Source organism: Scyliorhinus canicula, chromosome 7 (assembly GCF_902713615.1).
Source record: "Scyliorhinus canicula chromosome 7, sScyCan1.1, whole genome shotgun sequence".
Lineage (NCBI taxonomy): Eukaryota > Metazoa > Chordata > Chondrichthyes > Carcharhiniformes > Scyliorhinidae > Scyliorhinus > Scyliorhinus canicula.
The window spans coordinates 160,669,587-160,696,609 of record NC_052152.1 but is presented as its reverse complement, the minus strand read 5'-3'; the positions used below and the strand labels follow the sequence as shown (position 1 = coordinate 160,696,609).

Below are 27,023 nucleotides of genomic sequence, written 5' to 3'. Positions count from 1 at the left end.
CAGATCGATATTAAAGATTCCACAACACCTTTTGAAACAGAGATGGTCCCCCTGTTTTGGGCTTTGTTTATTCCTGCTACAATCCTTGTCGAGACTGATCACTTTGAACTTCCGGTGAATGGCTGAAAGTATCACATGACAAGACTTCTACAGTAATACATAAACTAAGACAGCGTTGACTAAACAGTCAGCACTTTATTCTCTAAACTACGGGATAGACCCCCCATTTAAAATTTAAAACATCTAAAAACATCTCCTTCTCCAGTTATATTTTACTCTGCCCTTTAAGTAGATATCTAATTTTCCAGGAACCAGTCCAGAGTGATCCTTAGCTCCTTTTCTTTTTTTCAGCCAGATAACTTCTAAACCTGAACTAACTTTCACGGTGTGGGTTACTCTTGAGATCCGACCTTCCAGTCAAAGCTAGGTGAATTTTCCAGCGTCGTATTAACCTTGATGATCTTAGTCTCAGTCCAAACATGAACTCCCACCCCACCTTGTGTGGTGAGCAATCGAGACTTGCTGCCCCTACCTCTCTTTTCTCTCACAGATTCTTGCGGACGTTCAGTAATATTTTAGGAAAATCTGTAACCAAATCCCATAATGATTTCCTATGGACTCTTGTCCTCTCAAAGTTCATCTCCATAGCAATGTGAATCACATGGATCTTGTATTTTCTTCTTTATTTTTTCATGGATTGTGGGTTCCCTGGCAAAGCCAGCATTTGTTGCCCATCACTACTTGTCCTTCAACTGAGTAGCTTGCTAGGGCATTTCAAAGGCTTCAGATCCCACCGACGTGGCTAGTGGAATTTAAATGCAATTAGTCAATCTGAAATTGAAAGCTCGTCTCTGTAATGGTGACCATGACAACTATCCTTCGTTGTTGTCAACAAACAATCTGGTTCAGAGCGCAGTTAAGAGACATCCACATTTCTAGGGGCCTGGCGTCACATGTAGGCCAGATGGATGATTACAACAATCCTGATGGTTGTCATAGTCAACAATATTGAAATTAGCTCTCAATTCTTGATCGATTAATTGAATTTAAATTTCACCAGCTGCTGTGGTGAAATTTGAACCCTTGCCCCAGACCATTAACCTGGGCCTCTACATTACTGGTCCAGTGACATTGCCACTGCCTTCCCCCTCCATGAAGTATCCAAGTAGAAATACTATCTAGCTATCTCCCCAATCTCATTCTATCTCCCCAACCTCAATCTACCTTGAAATTAAATAGACAGTTCAAAGTATAACTGTTTACACTAACCTGACATTCCTAACGCTTCCTCTTGGAGACTAATAGTGTATCCATCGTTAGCACAGCTGCTGTGGTCACTATGTACAGATGTGAATATCTTGCACCTTCTTTGCCACTTCAACCACCAAAATATCTCGATTTGTTGTCACTTTGGAGTTGGTCGCATGACTTCCTTCATTCTTCCATTTTATCCTAAATTAAAGGCACAGCCCCAAAACATAACAATCTTTTAAAAACTTCGCATATATAACATCCTTTCACCAAAAATACCAGTAGGAGCTTGTTATGCATAAATTGACTGCTGTATTTCTTATGTTGCGATAGTGACTACACTTAAGTACTTAATTGGCTGTAAAGTACTTTAGGACACCTTGACGTTGTGAAAAGCACAATATAAATTTACATTTTTATAATAGCAGCCACTCTTTATCAGCCATTTTCTTTAATGCTATAACTTCCAAACTGTTACTTCTCTATGTACAATTAAACGTACATAGAAAATAGAAGCAGGAGGAGGCCATTCAGCCCTTTGTGCCTGCTCCGCCATTCATTTTAATCATGGCTGATCATAGAGTTCAGTACCCTGATTCCCCCCCCCCCCCCCCCCCCCCCCCCCCCGCCCTTCTGCATATCCCTTTAGCCCCAAGAGCTATATCTAATTCCTTCTTGAAATTACACAATGTTTTCTCCTCATCTACTTTTTGTGGCAGTGAATTCCACAGACTCGCCACTCTCTGGGTGAAGAAATTTCTCCTCACCTCAGTCCTAAAAGGTTTCCCCCTTATCCTCAAACTATGACCCCCCCCCCTAGTCCTGAACGCCCCCACCATTGGGAACATTCTTTCTAAATCTACCCAGTCTAATCCTGCTAGAATTTTATAAGTTTCTATGACATTCCCTGTCACTCTTCAAAACTCCAGTGAGTAGCAGTACACCAACTCCGCCAGGCACGCGGGGCCCTGTACGAACACGGAGACAAAGCCAGCCGCCTGTTGGCACACCAGCTGAGAAAGCAGGCAGCCAGCAGGAAAATTGCGCAAATCAGAGGTACCAGAGGCACGTGGGAAACAGAACCAGAGAGGATTAACGAAACCTTCAAGGCCTTCTACCAAGAGCTATACACCTCGGAGCCCCCAACGGGGAAGGCTGGGATGAACCGGTTTCTTGATGGACTGGACATACCAGTCGTGGGAGAGGGCAGAAAACGGGATCTGGAAGCACCACTAGCACTGGGAGAGATCATGGAGAGCATTAGCTCCATGCAGACGGGGAAGGCGCCGGGACCGGACGGATTCCCGGCGGACTTCTACAAAAAATTCGCAACAGCGCTGGCCCCGCACCTGCGGGAGATGTTCACAGACTCGCTAGCTAGGGGCACACTGCCACCCACGTTAGCACAGGCCTCAATCTCGCTGATACCTAAGAAAGACAAAGACCCAACGGAATGTGGGTCATACAGACCCATATCTCTGCTGAACGCAGACGCCAAAATACTGGCCAAAATCCTAGCCAAAAGGCTAGAAGACTGTGTACCTGAGGTGGTCACAGAGGACCAGACGGGCTTCGTCAAAGGTAGACAGCTTACCGCGAACATCAGGCGCCTGCTGAACGTGATAATGACCCCCTCCGGGGAGAGAACACAAGAGGTGATCGTCTCCCTGGACGCAGAAAAGGCCTTCGACAGAGTCGAATGGAAATACCTCATAGAGGTACTGGAGCGGTTCGGGCTTGGAACAGGGTTCACCGCTTGGGTAAAGCTCCTATACAACGCCCCCATGGCGAGTGTACGGACCAACAATACCAACTCCCAATACTTCCAGCTGCACAGGGGCACCAGACAAGGATGCCCACTGTCCCCGCTGCTGTTCGCACTAGCAATCGAACCGCTAGCAATTGCGCTCAGGGCAGCAAAAAATTGGAGGGGGATCCGAAGGGGAGGTAGAGAGCACAGAGTCTCACTCTATGCGGATGATCTGCTCCTCTATATCTCGGACCCACAAAGCAGCATGGACGGAATCATAGCGCTCCTGAAAGAGTTTGGAGCCTTCTCGGGCTACAAACTCAACATGAGCAAAAGTGAGATCTTCCCAGTACACCCGCAAGGGGGGGGGCAGCGCTAAAGGGCCTGACGTTCAAACAAGCCCGAAATAAATTCCGCTACCTGGGGATCCAAATAGCCCATGACTGGAAAGGGGTCCACAAATGGAACCTCACCAGCCTGACGGAGGAAGTTAAAAAGGACCTGCAAAGATGGAACACACTCCCGCTCTCCCTCGCGGGGAGAGTCCAGACGATCAAATGAACGTACTGCCCAGGTTCCTTTTCCTGTTTAGATCCATTCCGATCTACATCCCCAAGGCCTTTTTCAAAGCGCTGGACAAACATATCATGGCGTTCGTATGGGGGGGTAAAAATGCTAGGATCCCAAAGAAGGTCATACAAAAAACAAAATCCAGGGGGGGGCTAGCCCTCCCGAATCTACAATTCTACCACTGGGCGGCAACAGCCGAGCGAGTAAGGGGATGGATCCAGGAGCCAGAAGCCGAGTGGGTGCGTGCGGAGGAGGCCTCCTGCATGGGAACCTCCCTCCGGGCCCTCGCCACGGCAGCACTCCCATCCCCACCCAAAAAACACTCCACCAGCCCAGTGGTGACGGCCACCCTCCAATCCTGGAACCAACTGCGGCAGCAATTTGGCCTGTACAAAATGTCGGACAAGGCTCCCATCTGCAACAACCATAGGTTCACACCAGCACTGACTGACGCCACCTTCAAAAGGTGGAGGCAGGACGGGGGGACACTGACAGTCAAGGACCTATACACGGACGACAGGATCGCAACACTGGACGAACTGACAGAGAAATTTCAGCTAGCTGGGGGGAACGAGCTACGGTACCTGCAGCTCAAAAACTTCCTACGAAAGGAGATAAGGACATACCCACAACCGCCACGACGGACACTACTGGAAGACCTACTGGACGCAAGTATCCTACAGAAAGGGAACTGTAGTGACATGTATGACCGACTGGTAGATAGGGACGACACCGTACTGGACGCAACAAGAAGGAAATGGGAGGACGACCTGGGGATGGAGATAGGGTGGGGACTCTGGAGCGAAGCACTGCATAGGGTCAACTCCACCTCCACGTGCGCAAGGCTCAGCCTGACGCAACTAAAAGTGGTACATAGAGCCCACTTAACGAGAAACCGTATGAGTAGGTTCTTCCCGGAGGTGGAGGACAAATGTGAGCGGTGCCAGAGAGGCCCGGCCAACCACGCCCACATGTTCTGGTCTTGCCCCAGACTTGTGGAGTACTGGACAGCCTTCTTCGAGGCTATGTCCAAAGTGGTGGGGGTGAGGGTGGAGCCATGCCCGATAGTGGCGGTCTTCGGGGTTTCAGACCAGCCAGATCTATTCCTGGGGAGGAGGGCGGACGCCCTTGCCTTTGCCTCCCTGATTGCCCGCCGTAGAATCCTGTTTGGCTGGCGGTCAGCAGCACCACCCAGAGCTGCAGACTGGCTGTCCGACCTCTCGGAATCTCTCCAAATGGAGAAAATCAAATTCGCCATCCGAGGGTCGGACGACGGCTTCCACAGAACGTGGGAGCCATTCATGCAACTGTTCCGGGACCTGTTTGTGGCCAACGTACAGGAGGAAGAATAGTCGGGTGGCCAAGAACCAGGGGAAAATGGACGGGAATCGGGGGAAGGTAGCCGGGGGGAGGGAGGGGGGGGGGGGGGCTACGGGCCCGGTATGGGGGTTTGATGGCAAGCCAAGGCCCAAAACCAAACTATAAATAAATGCCTATAAACATGTGCCTCGGCCATATTGGGGAATGTAAAATATGTATGCTGGCTAAAGGGGGCGGCCACAATTATTGTTATGAAGATGCTTACCTGTAAATATTCATGTTAAATTTTTGTGTTTTCCTTTTTTTTTTCTCTCTCTCTAATAACTTGTAATTTGTCATATATAAAATATGAAAACTCAATAAAAAAACATTTTTAAAAAAAACTCCAGTGAGTATAATCCTAACCGATTTAGTCTCTCCTCGTATGACAATCCCACCATCCCAGGAATCAGGCTGGTAAACCTTTGCTGCACTCCCTCCTTAGCAAGAACATCCTTCCTCGAAGAAGGACACCAAAATTGCACACAACACTGCAGGTCTGGCCTCACCAATGCCCTATACAATTGTAGAAAAACATCCCATTCCTATGCTCTTCTCTCCCTTTGAAGGCCAACATACCATTTGCCTTCTTTACTGCCTGCTGTACCTGCGCTTACTTTCAGAGACAGATGCATGAGGACACCAAGGTCTCACTGAGTATCCACCTCAATTTACACCCATTCAAATAATAATCTGTGTTCCTAGTTTTGTTGCCATGTTTTGCATGTTTCACCTCAAACCTACCCACGAAAATAAAAATCAACTTGTTCATCTTCACATTTCACCTCATAAGTGTAAACAGTATTAAGCAAGTAACCATTTAGTATGTTATAACTGTAGATAATTCAATCACATTTTAATCTGTCTGTAATTGCCATCTACTGTATAACCTTATGTTGATTATTACAATCCACAAATTTATCTCTTGCAATTTCTTTGCAAGATATTGTGATTTTTTTTTAATAAAGTCAAGTAGCTCAAATCAAAAGGCAAAATGACTAATATAATTTTACCTTGTAGTTCCTACAAAGTTTTAGATTAATTTACTCTCTTTAATATCAGGTCTACGTGGTGCCATTCCCTATGCTTTGAGTCTACATTTGGAGATGGAGCCAATAGAGAAGCGTCAACTTATTGGAACAACCACAATAGTCATTGTGCTTTTCACAATTCTGGTTTTGGGTGGAGGAACAATGCCTCTTACCAGGCTGCTGGATATAGAAGATCCCAAAACACGTAGAAGAAACAAGAAAGATATTACCCTTAGCAAAACTGAGAAGATGGTAATTGATTTGCCTTGCTTGTCTTCACATCTTTTTTGCACGTGTGCTTGTCAGAACCCTTCTGTAGGCATTAGATCAGAAGGCATTTTGGTCATCAAAAAATTTGGAACACAAAACCCGACAGCTTGATTTGTAACTAAAACATTGAGCTGAAATACAGTACTTAGTTAGTCACTGTTTGGTTTGAGCTCAATAATTCTTTGTATTTGCTATCTTTTATTTTATTTTATTTTATTTGAGTTGAGTGCAGAGCTCCAAGTAATATAATTGGCAGTACAAATTATTGCACTAGTTTCTACAATGAAATTAATAAGTTGCTTTCAAACCAATTCATTATAAAGCCGAAGCCGTAAATATATAGATGGTTCTAATTGGTTGTTGTTGTTTCCAGGGAAACACCATTGAATCTGAACACTTATCAGAGCTGACTGAAGAAGAGTATGAAGCACAGTACATCAAAAGGCATGATCTCAAAGGTTTCATGTGGCTGGATGCTAAATATTTTAACCCATTTTTTACACGAAGACTTACTCCTGAGGTTGGCCATTCTAAATTTCTCTTTGAATGATCAGTAAAACAATATTTTACATAATGCAATAGAAAACTGTTAATATTGTGTAGCAAGTACTAGAATTACTGTACTAGAATTACTGTATGTTTTGAGAATGGTATGGAAAGTTAATGGTTATATTTGTAACAACTAAATTCAGAAGGATCCTTCATTTCTCACATGTATTCTGATGTGTGTGGGGCAGCTCAAAATTCCAAACCATTACTTTTATTCTATTTTCTAGTTGAATCCCATGCAAAACACCTCATCAGTTTTCAAGGAAATATTTTCAGGCTATTAAGGCCAATTGATAGGGTCAATAAAGGGAAATAATTTCTGCTGATTCAGGAGTCTAGAGCTGGAATTCTCCGGCCGTTCGCTGGCGGCAGGATTCTCTGGTCTTGCAGACAGCGCACCCCCATCTGCGGGCTTCCCAGCGGCGTTGGGTGTCTTTAATGGGAAATCCCATTGTTCGTGCTGGGAACAGAGAATCCCACTGCCAGCAAATGGCACACTGCCAGAAACACGCGGCTACGGTGCCGGATAATCCCACCCCAGGATTAAAAGCCTAATGTTAAAGTTTAATTTTTCTGGAGTGAGGTTGGGACATACATCTATAAATAAAGGGCGGTATAATTTGGAACGCTCTTCGGCAAATGACGGTTTATGATATGGAGCAACCGTGAATGTATGAATTGGGTCACAGATAAATCATAATCTCATTGAAAGGTGGAACAAGCTCAAGGGGCTAAATTGCCTCCTTCTGTTCCTATATTCCTTTGTCCATAAACTCCGTGTGATGATAACTGGCATCTATTTTGTCAGTCAGTGGCTGTATTATATTCGATTATTGACTTGTGCCAAGATATTTCTGTCCAGTTAAATTCAACTCGCAAGGGATTGAAGGCACCAAAGTTTCCACATGCTGGGAATGTAAATTCGTCCCATGTTGAAGAATCTGTCTGGGTTGGTGCTTCCTGCTAACCATTGAGGTGCCTTAACATACTGCAGCGATTAAATGTTGGTTTTCTTTGTATCACGCATCATTTACCTCTAATACAAGTTCAAGGACTAGGATATATTGTAACGCTGGGTAGTATTTTTTTATTAAGTCAAGACAGTGAGGTAATAAATCAACCCTCTACATTCGGTATATATGAGAGAGACACCAATTGTAACATTTTATATTGTGCACCAAAGATCTCTTCAGGAAATTCAATGTATGTCATCATTAATTGCTTATGTTCGCTTCAACAAGACAAGGAAAATCCTCAAGAGAACTCCAGTGTCTGTGCCTTTTATATATTTAATTACATCCCCATGGCAATGTCATCATATCAACTTATTCTAACTATGCCTGGTTAATCTCCCTTCAATGAGTCTATGCAGTAAGATCTATTCAATCGCCGATGAGACTAATCAATCATTAATAAGATTCTTGCTCCCAGTCACAATTTCCACTAAACTGCTGATCATCCAATTTCCCTTCAGGCTGGTATTGATGATAGTGGTATTGTTAATAGTGTTCTCTCATTCAGGTGCTATCCCTGTCCTATTTGAATGTGTAATTGCCTCCCAAATCTGTGTCCATCTTTCCCAGAGCGGCATCTTTTAATCTCTCCAATCCCCTTTCCCATCAAAACAGCTCAAGAGGATGACATTTTTGACTTTGATATGTAACTGTGTCAAAGGTAAACTGTTCACCCTCATTCTTTTAATTTTCAACTATTCGTTCGTGGGATGTGAGTGTCGTTGGCTAGGCAAGCATTTATTGTACTTGAGAAGATGGTGAGCTGCTGTCTTGAACCACTAGTGGTTGTTGGTGCTCTCTACAGGGCTGTTAAAGAGGGAATTCCAGGATTTTGACCAAACGACAGTGAAGGAATAACAATATGATTCCAAGTCAGGAGAGTGTGTGGGTTGGAGGCCCTGGAGATGTTGGTGTTCGCATGCATCTGCTTGTCTTTCTAACTGTTAGATGTCACAGGTTTGGAAGGTGCTGTCAAAGGAGTCTTGGTGAGTTGTTGCAATGCATCTTGTAGAGGTACACACTGCTGCCACTGTGCATTGGTAGTGGAGGGAATAAATGTTTAATGTGGCAGATGGGGTGCCAATCTAGCAGGTTGATTTGTCCTGGATGGTGTTGAGCTCCTAGAGTGTTTTGGCGCTCCACTCATCCAGACAAGTAGAGAGTATGCCATCACACACCTAACATTGTAGCCATAGTATTATATAGATACATTGAAGATAGGAGGAGGCCTTTTGGCCCTTCGAACCTGCTCCGCCATTCATCACGATCATGGCTGATCATCCAACTCAATAGTCTAATCCTGCTTTCTCCCCATAGCCTTTGATCCCATTCTTCCCAAGTGCTATATCCAGCCGCCTCTCGAATATATTCAAAGTTTTAGCATCAACTACTGCCTGTGGGAATGAATTCCACAGGCCCACCACTCTTTGTGTGAAGAAATGTCTCCTTATCTCTGTCCGAAATGGTTTACCCTGAGTCCTCAGACTGTGACCCCTGGTTCTGGACACACCCATCATTGGTAACATCTTCCCTGCGTCTACCCTGTCTAGTCCTGTTAGAATTTTATAAGTCTCTATGAGATCCTCCCTCATTCTTCTGAACTCCAGTGAGAACAATCCCAACCTAGTCCAATCCCAACCTAGTTTATCTCTCCTCATATGTCAGTCCCGCCATCCCTGGAATCAGTCTGGTAAACCTTTGCTGCACTCCCTCGAGAGCAAGAACATCCTTCCTTGGAGAAGGAGACCAAAACTGCACACAGTACTCCCCAGTGTGGCCTCACCAAGGCCCTGTACAATTACAGCATCACATCCGTGCTTCTATACTCAAAACCTCTTGCAATGAAGGCCAACATACCATTAGCCTTCTTTACTGCCTGCTGCACCTGCATGCTTACTTTCAGCGAATGGTGCACAAGGACACCCAGGTCCCGCTACACACACCCCGCTCCCAATTTACAACCCTTCATGTCGTAATCTGCCTTCCTGTTTTTGCTTCCAAAGTGAATAACCTCACACTTATCCAAATTATACTGCATCTGCCATTGATTTGCACACTCACCAACCTGTCCAGATCTGTGCTAGCGTTCATTAGCAGAGGGATTGAATTTAAGAGCCGTGAGGTGATGATGCAGTTGTACAAAACCTTGGTCAGGCCACATTTGGAGTACTGTGTGCAGTTCTGGTCGCCTCATTTTAGGAAGGATGTGGAAGCTTTGGAAAAGGTTCAAAGGAGATTTACCAGGATGTTGCCTGGAATGGAGAGTAGGTCATACGAGGAAAGGTTGAGGGTGCTAGGCCTTTTCTCATTAGAACGGAAAAGGATGAGGGGCGACTTGATAGAGGTTTATAAGATGATTAGGGGAATAGATAGAGTAGACAGTCAGAGACTTTTTCCCCGGGTGGAACACACCATTACAAGGGGACATAAATTTAAGATAAACGGTGGAAGATATAGAGGGGATGTCAGAGGTAGGTTCTTTACCCAGAGAGTAGTGGGGGCATGGAATGCACTGCCTGTGGAAGCAGTTGAGTCGGAAACGTTAGGGACCTTCAAGCGGCTATTGGATAGGTACATGGATTAGGGTAGAATAATGGAGTGTAGGTTAACTTCTTAAGGGCAGCACGGTAGCATTGTGGATAGCACAATTGCTTCACAGCTCCAGGGTCCCAAGTTCGATTTCGACTTGGGTCACTGTCTGTGTGGAGTCTGCACGTCCTCCACGTTTGTGCGTGGGTTTCCTCCGGGTACTCCGGTTTCCTCCCATAGTCCAAAGATGTGCAGGTTGGGTGGATTGGCCATGAAAAATTGTCCAAAATTCTCTGATTAACCTAGGACAAAAGTTCGGCGCAGCATCGTGGGCTGAGGGGCCTGTTCTGTGCTGTATTTCTCTATCTATCTATCTTGCTGTGGGATCCCTGCATCCTCGTCACAATTCACCCTCCCACCTAATTTGGTATCATCTGCAAACTTTAAGATGTTACATTTGTTCCCTCATCCAAATGATTTATATATATATTGTGAATAGCTGGAGTCCCAGCACCGATCTCTCTGGTACCCCACGGGTTACTGCCTGCTAATTTGAAAAGGACCTATTAATCCCTACTCTTTGTTTCCTCTCTGCCAACCAGTTTTCTATCAACCTCAGTGCATTTCCTCCAATCCCATGCGCTCTAAGTTTGCACAATAATCTCTTATGCGAGACTTTGTCATACATTTTTTCAAAGTCCATATATACTACATTGACTTTCTCCCCCTTGTCGACTGTACTGGTTACCTCTTCAAAGAATTCCAACAGATTTGTCAAGCGTGATTTTCCCTTCGTAAATCTATGCTGACTCCTACTGATCCTGCCACTGCTTTCTAAATATTCCGCTATAAAGTTCTTGATGATAGATTCAAGCATTTTCCCCACTATCGATGTTGGGTTTACTGGTCTATAATTCCCTGCTTTCTCTCTACCTCCCTTATTGAATATTGGAGCTACCCTCCAATCTGCAGGGACAGTTCCAGAGTCCATACAATCCCAGAAGATGACCACCAATGCACCCACTATTTCCAAAACAACCTCCTTAAGCACTCTGGGATGCAGATTCTCGGGTCCTGGGGATTTATCCGCCTTCAATCCCATCAGTTTTCCCCGCATCATTTCTCTACTAATGTTGATCTGATTTGTGTCCTCATTTGTGAGACAAAGTATGTGTTCAATTGCTCAGCTATTTCTCCCTTTATTATGCATTCCCCTGTTTCTGTCCGTAGGGGGGCCTACGTTTCTCTTTACCAATCTCTTTCTCTTCACATATCTATAGAAACTTAGTGTCAGTCTTTATGTTCCCTGCAGACTTCCTTTCGTGCTGTACTTTCCCCTTCTTAATCAATCCCTTTGTACTTCTTCGCTGAATTCTAAACTGCTCCCAATCCTCAGACGTATTATTTTTCTTGGACAATCTGTATGCTTCTTCCTTGTAACGGATACTATTTCTAATTTCCTTTGTAAGCCAAGAACAAAGAAAAGTACAGCACAGGAACAGGCCCTTCGGCCCTCCAAGCCTGCGCCGACATGCTGTCCTATACTAAAATCTTCTACACTTCCGGGATCTATATCCCTCTATTCCCATCCAATTCATGTATTTGTCAAGATGCCCCTTACACGTCGCTATCGTCCCTGCTTCCACCACCACCTCTGGCAGGGAGTTCCAGGCACCCACTACCCTCTGTGTAAAAAAAAAACTTACCTCATACATCTCCTCTAACCCTTGCCCCTCGCACCTTAAATCTATGCCCCCTAGTAATTGACCCCTCTACCCTGGGAAAAGGTCTCTGACTATCCACTCTGTCTATGCCCCTCATAATTTTGTAGACCTCTATCAGGTCGCCCCTCAACCTCCTTTGTTCCAGTGAGAACAAACCGAGTTTATTCAACTGCTCCTCATAGCTAATGCCCTCCATACCAGGCAACATCCTGGTAAATCTCATCTGCACCCTCTCTAAAGCCTCCACATCCTTCTGGTAGTGTGGCAACCAGAATTGAACACTATACTCCAAGTGTGGCCTAACTAAGGTTCTATACAGCTGCAACATGACTTGCCAATTTTTATACTCAATGCCCAGGCCAATGAAGGCAAGCATGGCGTATGCCTTCTTGACTACCTTCTCCACCTGTGTTGCCCCTTTCGGTGACCTGTGGACCTGTACACCAAGATCTCTCTGACTGTCAATACTCTTGAGGGTTCTACCATTCACTGTATATTCCCTACCTGTATTAGAACTTCCAAAATGAATTACCTCACATTTGTCCGGATTAAACTCCATCTGCATCTCGCCGCCCAAATCTCCAAATGATCTAAATCCTGCTGTATCCTCTGACAGTCCTCATCACTATCTGCAATTCCACCAATCTCTGTGTCATCCGCAAACTTACTAATCAGACCTGTTACATTTTCGTCCCAATTATTTATATATACTACGAACAGCAACGGTCCCAGCACTGATCCCTGCAGAACACCATTAGTCACAGCCCTCCAATCAGAAAAGCACCCTTCCATTGCTACTCTCTGCCTTCTATGACCTAGCCAGTTCTGTGTCCATCTTGCCAGCTCACCTCTGATCCAGTGTGACTTCACCTTTTGGACCAGTCTGCCATGAGGGACTTTGTCAAAGGCCTTACTGAAGTCCATATAGATAACATCCACTGTCCTACCTGCATCAATATCTTTGTGACCTCCTTGAAAAACTCTATCAAGTTAGTGAAACACGACCTCCCCTTCACAAAACCGTGCTGCCTCTTGCTAATACGACCACTTGCTTCCAAATGGGAGTAGATCCTGTCTCGAAGAATTCTCTCCAGTACTTTCCCTCCCACGTAAGGCTCACCGGCCTGTAGTTCCCTGGATTATCCTTGCTAACCTTCTTAAATAAAGGAACAACATTGGTTATTCTCCAGTCCTCCGGGACATCACCTGAAGACAGTGAGGATCCAAAGATTTCTGTCAAGGCCTCAGCAGTTTCCTCTCTTGCCTCCTTCAGTATTCTGGGGTAGATCCCACCTGGGAACTTGCGCACCTTAAGATTTTTCAAGATGCCCAATCTTTTTGGATTTCAATGTGACCCAGACTATCTACCCACCCTTCTCCAGACTCGGCATCCACCAATTCCTTCTCTTTGGGGAATACTGATGCAAAGTATTCATTTAGTACCTCACCATTTCTTCCCACTCCACACATAGATTCCCTCCCCTGTCCTTCAGTGGGCCAACCCTTTCCCTGGCTAACATCTTGCTTCTTATGTATGTGTAAAAAGCCTTGGGATTTTCCTTAACCCTATTTGCCAATGATTTTTCGTGACCCCTTTTAGCCCTCCTGACTCCTTGCTTAAGTTCCTTCCTACTTTCCTTATATTCCACACAGGCTTCGTCTGTTCCCAGCCTTCTAGCCCTGACAAATGCCGCCTTTTTCTTTTTGACGAGGCCTATAATATCTTTCGTTATCCAAGGATCGAGAAATTTGCCATATTTATCCTTCTTCCTCACAGGAACATGCCAGTCCAGAATTCCTTTCAACTTGCATTTGAAAGCCTCCCACATGTCAGATGTTGATTTGCCCTCAAACATCCGCCCCAATCTAGGTTCTTCAGTTCCCGCCTAATATTGTTATAATTAGCCTTTCCCCAATTTAGCACATTTCCCCCCAGGACCACTCTTATCCTTGTCCACAGCACTTTAAAACTTACTGAATTGTGGTCACTGTTCCCGAAATGCTCCCCTACTGAAACTTCTACCCACCGGGCTGGCCTCGTTCCCCAATACCAGGTCCAGTACAGCCCCTTCCCTAGTTGGACTATCTACATATTGTTTTAAGAAGCCTTCCTGGATGCTCCTTCCAAACTTTGCCCCATCCAAGCCCCTAGCACTAAGTGAGTCCCAGTCAATGTTGGGGAAGTTAAAGTCTCCTGTCACAACAACCCTGTTGCTTTTACTCCTTTCCAACATCTGTCCATCTATCTGCTCCTCTATCTCCTGCTGGCTATTGGGGGGCCTGTAGTAAACCCCCAACATTTTGACTGCACCTTTCTTTTTCCTGATCTCTACCCATATAGCCTCGCTGCCCTCTGAGCTGTCCTCCCACAGTACAGCTGTGATATTCTCCCGAACCAGTAGCACAACTCCTCCACCCCTTTTATATCCCGCTCTATCCCACCTGATATATCTAAATCCTGGAATGTTTAGCTGCCAATCCTGTCCTTCCCTCAACCAGGTGTCTCTAATGGCGACAACATCATAGTTCCAAGTACTGATCCAAGCTCTTAAGTTCATCTGCCTTACCTGTGATACTTCTTGCATTAAAACATATGCACTTCAGGCCACTAGTCCCACTGTTTTCAGCAACATTTCCCTGTCTGTTCTTCCTCAGAGCCATAGTGGCCCTATTTCCTAGTTCTCTCAATTTTTCACCTTCTGACCTATTGCTCCGGTACCCACCCCCCTGCCATACTAGTTTAAACCCTTCCGTGTGACACTAGCAAACCTCATGGCCAGGATATTTATGCCTCTCCAGTTTAGATGCAACCCGTCGTTCTTATACAGGTCACACCTGCCCGGAAGAGCTCCCAGTGGTCCAGATAACTGAAACCCTCCCTCCTACACCAGCTGTTTAGCCACGTGTTTAGCTGCTCTATCTTCCTATTTCTAGCCTCACTGGCACGTGGCACAGGGAGTAATCCGAGATTACAACCCTTGAGATCCTGTCTTTTAACTTGCTGCCTTGCTCCCTGAACTCCTGTTGCAGGACCTCATGCCCCTTCCTGCCTATGTCGTTAGTACCAATATGTATCACAGCCTCTGCCTGTTTGCCCTCCCCCTTCAGGATGCCCTCTACCTGTCTGAGACATCCTGGACCCTGGCACCAGGGTGGCAACATGCCATCGTGGAGCCTATCTGTGCACCTGACTATAGAAGATTGGCCCTCTTACCCCCTTTGCTTTTGTGCCAGACAGGAATGAACAGTTGCTGTAGTTCCACCATGCATTCCCTTGAATGTTTGCCATTGTCTATCCACTGTCATCCTTTTAAGTAACTCTCCCCAATCTATCAAGGCCAACTCAAGTCTCATATCCTTATAGTTCCTTTTATTAAGATTCAGCACCCTAGTCTCCGAATCAACTACTTCACTCTCCATATTGATAAAAAATTCTATCATATTATGGTCGCTCATTCCCAAGGGGTCTCGTACAGCCAGATTGCCAATGATTCCCTTCTCATTACACAGCACCCAGTCTAAGGTGGCCTGCTCTCTAGTTGGTTCCTCCACATATTGGTCAAGAAAACCATCCTGTATGCACTCCAGGAATTCACCTTCTACGGCATTGTGGCTAATTTGATTTGCCCAATCTATGTGAAGATTAAAATCACCCTTGATCACTGATATTCCCTGGTTACATGCATCTCTAATTTCTTGTTTAATGCCATTCCCAACCTCACCACTGTGGTTTGTAGGTCTATATATGACACCCACTAATGTTTTTTGTCCCTTGGTATTTCTAAACTCTACCCATACAGATTCCACATTTTCAGAGCCAACATCCTTTCTCGCTACTGTGTTAATTTCCTCTTTAACCAGCAGTGCCACACCACCTTTTCCTTTATGTCTTTCCTTCCTAAATACTGAAAACCCTGGGACATTCCGTTCCCATCCCTGTTCAACCTGCAGCCATGTCTCCGTAATCCCATATATATCATACCCATTTATATCTATCTATGCGATTAGTTCATCCACTTCATTGCTAATGCTTTGTGCATTAAGGCACAGAGCCTTTAAGTTTGTCTTTTTCACAATGTTTGTCTTGCTCCCAATATTTTTCTCTATTGCCCTGTTTGAATTTTGTCTTGGTTTCTCCACCTATTACTTTTCTTATTCACTTTTCTATCTTTTGCTTTTGTCCTTGCTCCCTCTTTCTCTGACTCCTTGCCCATCCCCCTGGCATATTAGTTTAAACCCTCCCCAACCGCTCTAGCAAATAGCCCCCTTGGACATCAGTTCCAGTCCTGCCCAGGTGTAACCTGTCCAGTTTGTACAGGTCCCACCTCCTGCCGAACCGATCCCAATGCCCCAGAAATCTGAATCCCTCCCCCTAACACCATCTCTTCAGCCACGTATTCATCCTATATATCCTGTAATTTCTACTCTGACTAACACGTGGCACCGGTAGTAATCCTGAGGTCACTACCTTTGAGTAGTGGAGTCTCGTCTGCGGCCACAGAAACGCCTGTGTATTCCCCTCACAATTGAATCCCCAATAACTATTGCACTGTTACACTTATTACCCCTCCCCTCTGCAGAAGAACCAACCATGGTGCCACGTATTTGGCTGTTGCAGTTTCCCCCTGACAGGCCATTCCCCTCAACAGTATCAAAAATGGTATATCTGTCCTGCAGGGGAATGGCCACAGGAGATTCCTGCACTACCTGCCTCGCTCTCTTGCTCTGTCTGGTAGTCACCCATTCCCTTCCTGCCTGCGGAGACTGAGCCTACGGTGTGACCATCTCTCTATACGTGCTATCCACGATACTCTCCGACAATATGGCTGCTCCATTTCCGTTTCTGGTCAATGATAATTACCAGGATTTTGATATTGGGAGATTCAGTGACGGTAATGTCATTGAACATCAAGAGAAGATGTTTAGATTCTGTTTTGTAAGAGATGGCCTTTGCCTGGCACGTGTGCGGTGTGAATGTTACTGATCACTTATCAGCCCAAGCCTGAATATTGTCCAGGTCTTGCTGAATGTGGACATGGACTGTTACAGTATCTAAGGATTTGCGGATGGTGCTGAGCATTGTGCAATCATCCACAAACATCCCCACTTGACAGAGGGAAGTTCATTGATGAAACAGCTGAAGATGGTTGGGCCTCGGACACTACCTTGAGGAACTCCTGCAGTGATGTACTGGGGCTGAGGTAGAACATAGAACAGTACCAGAACCATCTTCCTTTGTGTTAGATATAACTCCAACAAATGGAGAGTTTTCCCCCTAATTCCCATTTACTCCAGTTTTGCTTGAGCTCTTTGATGCACCACTTGGTCAAATGCGCCTTGATGTCAAGTGCAGTTATTCTCACCTCCTCTCTTAATTAAGCTCTTTTCCATGTTTGGACCAAGTCTGTAATGACATCAGGAGCTGAGTGATCCCGGTTAACCCAAACTGAGTGTCATTGAGCAGGTTATTTCTGAGTAAGTGCTGTTGATGACACATTCTATCACTTTGCTGATGATCAAAATGACCTGATGGGGTGGTAATTGGCCGGGTTAGATTTGCCCTGCTTTTTGTGGAAAGGACATACCTGGGCAATTTTCCACATGCCAGGTAGATGCCAATATTGTAGCTGTACTGGAAAAGCTTGGCATGGGGCAAGACATGTTCTGGAGCACAAGTCTTCAGTACTATTGCTGGAACATTGTCAGGGCCCATCGTCTTTGCAATATCCAGTGTCTTCAGCTGTTTCTTGATATCATGTGGGGTGAGCCGAATTGGCTGAATACTGGTATTTGCATCTATATTGCTGTATACCTCCATGGGAGGTTGGGATAGATCGTCCAGTCGGCACTTCTGGCTGAAGTTGTCTGCAAATACTTCAGCCTTCTCTTTTGCACTGATGTGCAGGGCTCACCCACCTTTGAGAATGGGGATATTAGTGGAGCCTCCTCTTCCATTTAGTTGTTACATTTTCCACCACCATCGCAACTGAATGTAGTGGGTCTGCAGATCTAGGATCTGATTCTTTGGTTGTGGGATTACTTAGTTTTGTCATCTACATGTTGCTTCCACTATTTGGCATGTCAGCAGTTCTGTTTTGGAGCTTCACCTCATTTTTAAGCATGCCTGGTCCTGCTCCAGGCGTTCTTTCCTTCACTCTTCATTGAACCAGGTCCCTGAGCTTGATAACATTAGAGTGGGGGAGATGCTGGACTACGATAGCACAAATTGTATTTTTATACAATTCTACTGAAGCTGATGATCCGCAGTATCTTATGGGTGCCCATCTTTGAGATGCTAGATCTGTTCGAAGTCCCATTTAGCACTGTGATAGTGCCACACATCACGATGGAAGCTATTCTCAATGTGAAGATGGGGTTTAATCTCCACAAGAATTGTGGGGTGCTTCCTCCTACCGAGACTCCCATAGACAGATGCATCTGCCACAGGTTGGTTGGTGAGGGAGAGGTCAACTGGTTTTCCCCCCTCTTGTTGGTTGGTTCCCTCAACCTGCCAAAAAAACAGTCTAGCTCTAGCAGCTCTGTAGTGGTGCTACTGAGCCATTCTTGGTGATGGACATTGAGGTTCTCCACCCAAAGTACATTCTGTGCCCTTGCCACCCTCAGTGCTTCCTCCAAGTGATGTTCAATATTGAGGAGTACTGATTCATCAGCTAAGGGTGGACGGTAGATGATAACGAGCAGGAGGTTTTCTTGCCCAGGTTTGCCCTGGCATCATAAGACTTCATAACGTCCAGGGTCGATGTCTCGGACTCCCAGGACAACTTCCTCCTGACTGTATACCACTATGCCACCACCTCTGGTAAGTCTGTCCTGTACTTGGACAGGAGAAACCCAGGGATGTTGATGTTGGTGTCCAGGACATAGTGATATTCATGGAATCATATACAATGTCAAGCTATTCAGGGTGAATTGTGCCATTGTTATTTCCAATGTTCAGGTTGGTGCAGGATTGTCAGTCCAGTTTCATTCCTTTTAGGTTTCGTAGTGCTGTGATAGAACTGAGTGGCTTGCTAGGCCATTTACGAGTCAACCACATTACTGTCGGCTGGTGCCGCATAGAGGCCAGACCAAGTCAGAACCACAGATTTCCTTCCCTAAAGGACATTAATCAACCAGATGGGCTTTTAAGGCAATTGACAATAGTATCATGGTCACCATTGGACTAGCTTTTATTTCCATGTTTATTAGTCGAATTTCAATTTGAACCCATGTCTCCAGAGCCTGGAGATTACAAGTCCAGTGACAATTTTGTCTCAACCCGTCTACAGCCCTTGACACAGGTGACCCTACCATCGTCCTCCAACATCTCTCCATCATCGTCCAGTTGGATGGAACAACCAACAGAATGTACACTTTCTTCCATTTGGCCAAATCCAGAAGGCTGAGCCAAGGCTTGGGGGCCAAATGAACAGCTCGCTGTACATCTCGTGTCTTGATTTGAGAAAGGTGACAATTTCGGGGATTAAATCTAAAAAATCTCTAGAGGATTTTTCCCCAACTTGACCACCTCACATCTGCATGAAGGATAGGGTCACTGTAGGTAGCATCAAACTCATTGAGTAATGAAGTGAAAAAGTGATGTTGCAGAGCTCTGACACTGATTAAGTTGACAGTCTTGGCAACTGACATTACATGAGAAAAGTCAATAACTTTGCTTGCTAGCGTTTGTTGGTGGATAATAGTGGTAATTGAGAAAGGAGGGGAATTCACGATCATTTCTGCAAAGTTCAACAAAGTCTGCATTGACACTCAGCATTAACGGTGCACCATTGGTTGTGACTGAAATCAGTTTCTGGATAGGAATGTTCTTTCCAGTCACATGCCTTTTGAATTTGTTGTAGACATCCTTGCCTCTTGTCCTGGCGAAAGTGAGAAAGTCCTCCTTTGTTGTTGAGTCTTTGAATGCCATATTAATGAAAACAATAAGCTGAGCCATATCTGTCACATCTACTGATTCATCAAACTGCAGTGAGAAACATTCACAGCCCGAAAGTCTTGGTATATTTTCTGAGACAACAATTCCACCCTTCTGCCTACAGTTCACCACCAAGCAACATGCTCTTGATTGCTGTCATAATTTCATCTTTATTTGTAAAATCTTTGAACAAAGTGTCGGCAGCAAAAGTCATAGCCTCCTTGATTGGTTTCTTATGTTTTGCCAACAGGTGGCTAATGTGAAAAGACGCCTCTTTGCTGGCCTTGCCTTTAGTCACTGGTTCTGAAAAAAGTAACTGTTGAACTTTCAAACTCCCTGTAACTTCCCAACTTTCTTTGTCCGAATTGTGTGGTTCAAAGGGAAATTTTGCATGCATTGTCTTGTGATGCCATTCCAAATTACCTCTGTCTTACTCAAGGCTACAGACATTCTGGTGACAAATGAGAGAAACGCTCTTGGCGTTGAAATTCATAAAAAGATTCACTTTCCCGTTCTTGATAAAAACGGTCGGTTTTTGCCCGCTTGGATGTGCCTGGCTCCTCGCTTGTCATTCTGCCTTCAGAAAATTAATCTTAACAACATTGGAAAATGAAAAGCCCAGCTTACTCCCAAACTTTGGTGCGGTTCGACAATAGGCAAAGAGCTGCCCAGTGGCTGAGATGGCAGCTGCAGCAGTTCAGTGAAAGCATCATAAGTGGTTCATTGGTTTCTTTAAAAAAATTATTTCTGATTTGTCTATGTTCTGGCATTTAGCTTCTTTTCTTCTTTTGAAGATTCTCCAACAGCTTGTATTTGAGACTCCCAGCTGCTACAGTTTAAAAGCACTCACCATGCAGAATCTTGGGTTCTCTCCCTCTATCTTTATCTCTCTCTATCTATCTATCTATGTATCTAGCTCACGTTCTCTATCTATCTCGCTCCCTATCTATTGGGCAGCACGGTGGCACAGTGGTTGGCATTGCTGCCTACGGTACTGAGGACCCGGGTTCGAATCCCGGCCCTGGGTCACTGTCTGTGTGAAGTTTGCACATTCTCCCTGTGTTTGCGTGGGTTTCACCCCCACAACCCAAAAAGATGTGCAGGATAGGTGGATTGGCCACGCTAAATTGCACCTTAATTGGAACAAATAATTGGGTACTCTAAATTTATAAAAATAAAATCCGTCTGTCTGTCCGTCCATCCAACGATCCATCGTATGGCATCATAAATGGTTCGGGTTGCCATCTGTTTTATTTTTTGCTTATTTAACCTGAGTAGCAAGTTGCTTTAAGTAGGTCAATTTAGCATGGCCAATCCACCTACCCTGCACATCTTCGGGTTGTCTGGGTGAAACCCACACAGACACTGGGAGAATGTGCAAACTCCACACGGACAGTGACCCAGAGCCAGGATCAAACCTGGGACCTAGGTGCCATGAGGCAGCAGGGCTAACCCACTGTGCTGCCCTCATACCTCGAAATATGAAGGGGACATAGAATTACAAAATATCACTGTTTAAAGCTGAATGCTGAAATTGCTAATTTCTTAAAATTGAACATTAATGTCGTTTATTACTTTGCTTTGTGCATTACTGGACAGGTGAATGGAGATCTTAATACTGTATTTCTGATTTTGGTTTCCTGAGAAAATATCTATTTTCTGAATGTTGTCATCTGACCTTTTGATGCCCAAGCTGGCATAGTAAAAGTATCTCTTTTGCTGATGAAAGCATTGATTTTAACCACATTGAGCTGACACCCATTGCATGATAAAGGAATATGCTTGAATACATTATGTAGTAACTGTGCAATGGAATACAGCATGCCAAACTGGAAAGCCCAAGCACCCAGTTTTGTAACTGCAGTGCCATTGCCCTTTGGCAAATGGGTGACACTTCTGGCTGGCTTTAGTGTATGTCCAGTCTTAATAGAATGCTGTCCTTGCACAGGTCTGTTTCAGCTCATATTGGTAAAAATGTCCTGCTTTCCCAGTGCTCAGCTGAATAAAACAGCACATAAAAGTAGTTTAAACATGTGATACTAAGACATATTCGTATCTCTATATGTACTCTAGGATCTCCATCATGGACGAATACAGATGAAAACATTAACCAACAAGTGGTATGAGGAGGTGCGTCAGGGACCATCAGGCTCTGAAGATGATGAACAGGAGCTGCTCTAGTGTATGCTGTACTCAAGATTTTGCACCACTGCGTTTAAGTTCCATAAAGATTCAGGAGAAGGGCTGGCACCAATTACATTTAATCACACAACATTGCAGTCTGAGCCTCGGAAAATGTACCTAGTGCCATCTGTTGGCTGTTCTAATATTTTTTTAAAAAGACATAAATCTGTGCACTTAATTCTTCTAGATAACATTTTGCATGTTTAGTTTTATTATGATGATGAGCAGCTAACTCTAAGGAATATCTATTTAAGAACTGTAGATGTAAAAATTTGTATCACATGAGGATATGCACTTTATTGTAAACAAGGTAACACTTTTACACAATCCCCTTTCTCTGAGCATTCTGATACTGCAGAAATTTACAGTCTCTGTGGTCAGTCCATTTAGCTGCTGAACAGGAAGCCCCTGCTTATTTCTTTGTCTCCATGCTGCTGCTGTTAGATGTATTTACTTTATATTTTTGCTTCTTAATTTATCTTGACCTTGGACTGCATCAGTAATTTGACGAGAAGTAATATTCCAATCTAAATTTTAACTCGAGTGGGGTTCAAATCCAGTTCTGTCAGGTTTTATTTTGTTGATTGCCCATGTAACGTATTAGGTATTCCAAACAAAAAGTTTCAAGTAAATTTATATTTGAAAAGGCATTTTTCATTAAGTAGCAATTGATTTAAAACTAAAATATTTGAGGCATTGCGGATTTATGTATGCCATCGGGGATGTGCACATTCTGACTTGCAGGTTTTCCAGGTCAAACTGACTTTGGCCTAAGTTCACTTGAGAACAATTCAATCTTTATGGTTCTAAAGGGACACAACAGCACTTCAGAAAATTATACAGTGTACTTTATGGAAACATTTTTGTTTGTATAAAATAGCACATCATCTGACTTGATGCCATGGGAGAGTTATTCTATTTTTGATACTGTGTCTGAGGTGTGTCCATTGCACACCAAAATGTTGCACTTTTGTCAAGGATACAATTAAAAAAAATAAGAAATAAGAATGCCACATTATTTTATAATGAGTTCTGACCTGGAGACAATTTTACAAATACAGTGCCATTGGCACCCTGACATCAGGAATTTGCAAGCAGATAAAATCAAACCGCACCCTAAAGGAGAAATCCAACTGAACAACTAAACATCACAATCATGTTAAAAAACTGATGTGCCCTATGCACAATGTTAGAACTGCTGATATAGAATGTGTATGAAAGTGGGCCTGCTCCGCCATGCAATAAGATCATGGCTGATCTGATTGTGGCCTTAACTTCACTTTTGTGCCTACCTCCCTTACAGATCAAAAATCTGTGTATAAGTCAGCCTTGAAAAGATTCAATACTCCAACTCCACAGCTCACTGCGTAGAGAAGTCCAAAGATGAAAAGTCTTCAGATAAGAAATTCCTCCTCATCCCTGTCTTAAATGGAAGACTCCTTATTTTTAAATTGTGCCTACTTGTTCTAGATTTCCAGACAAGGGGCAACATCCTCTCAGCATCTACTCTTGTCAACCCCTCTTGACTCTGACATCTTGCAATAAGATCATCTCTCATTCTTCTAAACTCCAATTCTTCTAAACTCCATTGGTGTAGGCCTGAGCTGCCCAACCCCCTTCACCCCAGGAATCCGTGAACCTTTTCTAAACTGCCTCCAACGCATGTCTAATCCCTCCACAAGGAGGCGAAAGATGTATACAGTACTCCAGGTGTTATCTGACCAGTACCCTATACTTGTTGTAGAAATACTTGCCTGCTTTATACTTTATCCCCGTTGCAATAATGGTGAACATTCAATTTGACTTCCTAACAAGTTGCTGTACCTGCATGATAACATTGTGATTTGTTGACCAGAACATCCAATCCCTCTACCATAGCATTTTCACTCTCTCTCCATCTGAGTAATAATCTGATTAGAGTTATAATTTTCAGGCCAGTGTTTTAAATTTGCTATGGTTTATAAGTGACAGCTGTATTTCAGATTAGCCTTAATGCAAGTTTGATATTAGTCTAAAGATGATGAAATAATTATTGGCAGAAGCTGATGATGCAGGGCTATCCATCCGTTATGTGTTCGAGCTTGAGATGGAAATATTTCAAAATAATGATTGCAAAGGCTCCATTGTTCCTATGGAACATGAATCAAATACTGTAATTTGTTTCGTAATAGAGCAGGCAGAATCTCGCATTTGCTTTTAAAAAAGGACATCAATCAACCTGATATTTTATTATAAATCTAGAATACTGGTGACGCACCAAGAAGAAAATAAGATTCACTACCCAAACAAACTAATAAAATAAAGGAGAGGAAAATTTAGTCCATACCCTGTAATTTCAGTTGCATTGAAAATAGTTAAATCATGTACTTGATTTCAATCATTTGTGTCTTTAGCCCTCTCCCCTTTTAACCTCTTCTCCAAATCATTGTGCTTCTCGAATCTACCAACTTTTGGCATTGGATTTTAACATATTTCAAGCTCAGTTTTTGAAATCATCTGTTCTCTCCTAAATGAAAATGCTATTTAAAGTAAAATATTAAACACTACCCCTTTTCAGTCTTTGCAAAAGTTAACAATTTCACAATGAGAGCTGCACAGAAGTCCTGTGACTAGTGCTGCTGAGTTCCTGGCAGTTATTTCCACAGCGCTACTAACTGGAATATCAAAGCTGTTATGAATGCCTATAATCTCTGACATAATTTCATAAATATGAAATCACAAGTTCTGGTGAACGAGATGTTTCGGATCTTTAAATGGACAACTTTCATTGTTAAACCATTGCTCTAGGAACATTTATAAAATGTATGGTTAATGAGTTAGAATTACTGAAGCATTCCTTTAAACAGCTCAAACTCTCCTAACAGAAAAATGTTTGCCAAATGCTCATGAAGCCATTAAACTGTCTAGATTAAATGGCTTCCTGTTCAGGATCTTGGACAGTAAAAATTTAAGTTCCTTTTAATACAAATTAATTTGTTTACATTTTCACATCCTGGCTGGAAGACCAGAGATTTTGTCAGTTTCTCAGAGAGGGCCTACCTAAAAACCATACATCTCCTTTCATAATAATTTGACTTGAGCAATATATTTTCTCTTTCTCAACTTCCATCAATGCTTGATTTAGCATTTCCAGTTAGAGACATTGCATATACAAAAGCAAAATACTGTGGATGCTGTAAATCTAAAATAAAAACAAAATGTGGAAATGCTTACCTGTGGCGAGCGAAGCAAGAGTGTTAACATTTGAGGTCAATGACCTTGCGACAGAACTCATTTCTCTTTCCACAGATGATGCCAAATCTGCAAAGTATTTCCAGCATTTTATGTTGCTATAGTATTTCGACACAGTTTTCCCATTTTTGTTGCTTATGACAGCATCAGATTTTGTATTGTGCCTTGGTTCATGCACACCTGTTCAACACCCATTTTCCGAAAATGTAGAGCTGTTTAATTATTCAATCTTTCTTTCCTTCCACTATCTTCAGGCTTCAAAACCCAAATAATCACCGTCCATCACCTTGGTTTCCCAATTTTAAAATGCTATCTTGTGGGTAGAGTTTTATTTAAGAAGGGCATCCTGCAAAGAAGTCTCATGACGACTAAACAAAAATGTTAGCTTTCCAGTCAGTTGTTGCACATATTGGGCAGCACAGTAGCACAGTGGGTAGCACTTCTGCTTGACAGCTCCAGGTCCCAGGTTCGATTTCCCCGCTGGGTCACTGCGGAGTCTGCACGTTCTCCCCGTGTCTGCGTGAGTTTCCTCCGGGTGCTCCAGTTTCTTCCCACAAGTCCCGAAAGACGTTGGGCGAATTGGACATTGAGTTCTCCCCCAGTGTACCCGAACAGGCGCCAGAATGTGGCGACTAGGAGCTTTTCACAGTAACTTCATTGCAGTGTTAATGTAAACCTACTTGTGATGCTGGTAATCTTCTTTCGAAACCATAATTTCCAGAAGTATAACTTTCCCATGCAAAGCATTCTTGCGTCATAATAGAAATCGAACAATCCTGCCACTGTAATGTAATACCTCCAATGTTAATGTGAAATTTCATTTCCTACAACATATGAAACCGTCTGGAGAATTGTGGAATATTTGGGTAATTTAAATTAATTTTTCCACTTCTAGCAAAGTATCTAGAAATTAAAATTCTAAATCTGCTTCACTTCAGATCAAATACGTTAGAATAAGATTATATATCACTTTGGCTTATCAATCAGTTATGTGTTTCCTTTGTATTTAACCGTGTTTAATGTTGGAACTTGCATACGAACATATGAGTAAGGAGCAGAAGTGGCCTCTTGAGCCTGCTCCCCATTCAATAACATCCTGACTGATCTGATTGGGCCTCAACTTCACTTTCCTTCATATCGCCTTTGACTCCCTTGTCAATTAGCAATCTTATCTAATTCAGCCTTAAAAATAATCGATGACCCTGCCTCCACTGCTCTCTGGGGAAGAGACTCATGACCCTCTGAGATAAGTTATTTCTCCTCATCTCCATCTTAAATGGAGATCTCTTATTTTTAAACTCTGTTCTGTAGTCTCTCCCACAAGGAGAAAGCCTCCTTTCACCATTGACCCTATCAAGTCCGCTCAGGATCTAATGATTATCATTCGTTCTCCACTGGATACAGTCCCAATCCTCATAGGATAGCTCCCTCGTTTCAGGAATCAGTGAAGTGAAACCTCTGTGAACTGCTTCTAGTGCAATTCTGTCCTTTCGTAAATAACAAGACCAAAATTGTACACCGTACTCTGGATGTGCTCTCACCAATAACCCATACCACCTTCGCAAAACATCCCTACTTTTAGATTCCATTCTTGCAATAAATGAAAACATTCCATTTCCCTTTCCC

General features: G+C 43.6%; 1 protein-coding gene across 1 annotated transcript in view; it reads left to right on the top strand.

The window, feature by feature from the left end:
- Nucleotides 1-25,776, top strand: part of slc9a8 (solute carrier family 9 member 8) — a 97,895-nt gene extending 72,119 nt beyond the window's left edge. The window contains exons 14-16 of the mRNA XM_038803170.1: nt 5,993-6,213; nt 6,605-6,751; nt 22,056-25,776. Coding sequence (XP_038659098.1) covers nt 5,993-6,213; nt 6,605-6,751; nt 22,056-22,163 — 476 coding nt within the window. The 3' untranslated portion in view covers nt 22,164-25,776. The remainder of the gene's footprint in view (nt 1-5,992; nt 6,214-6,604; nt 6,752-22,055) is intronic.
- The last annotated feature ends 1,247 nt before the right edge of the window (nt 25,777-27,023 follow it).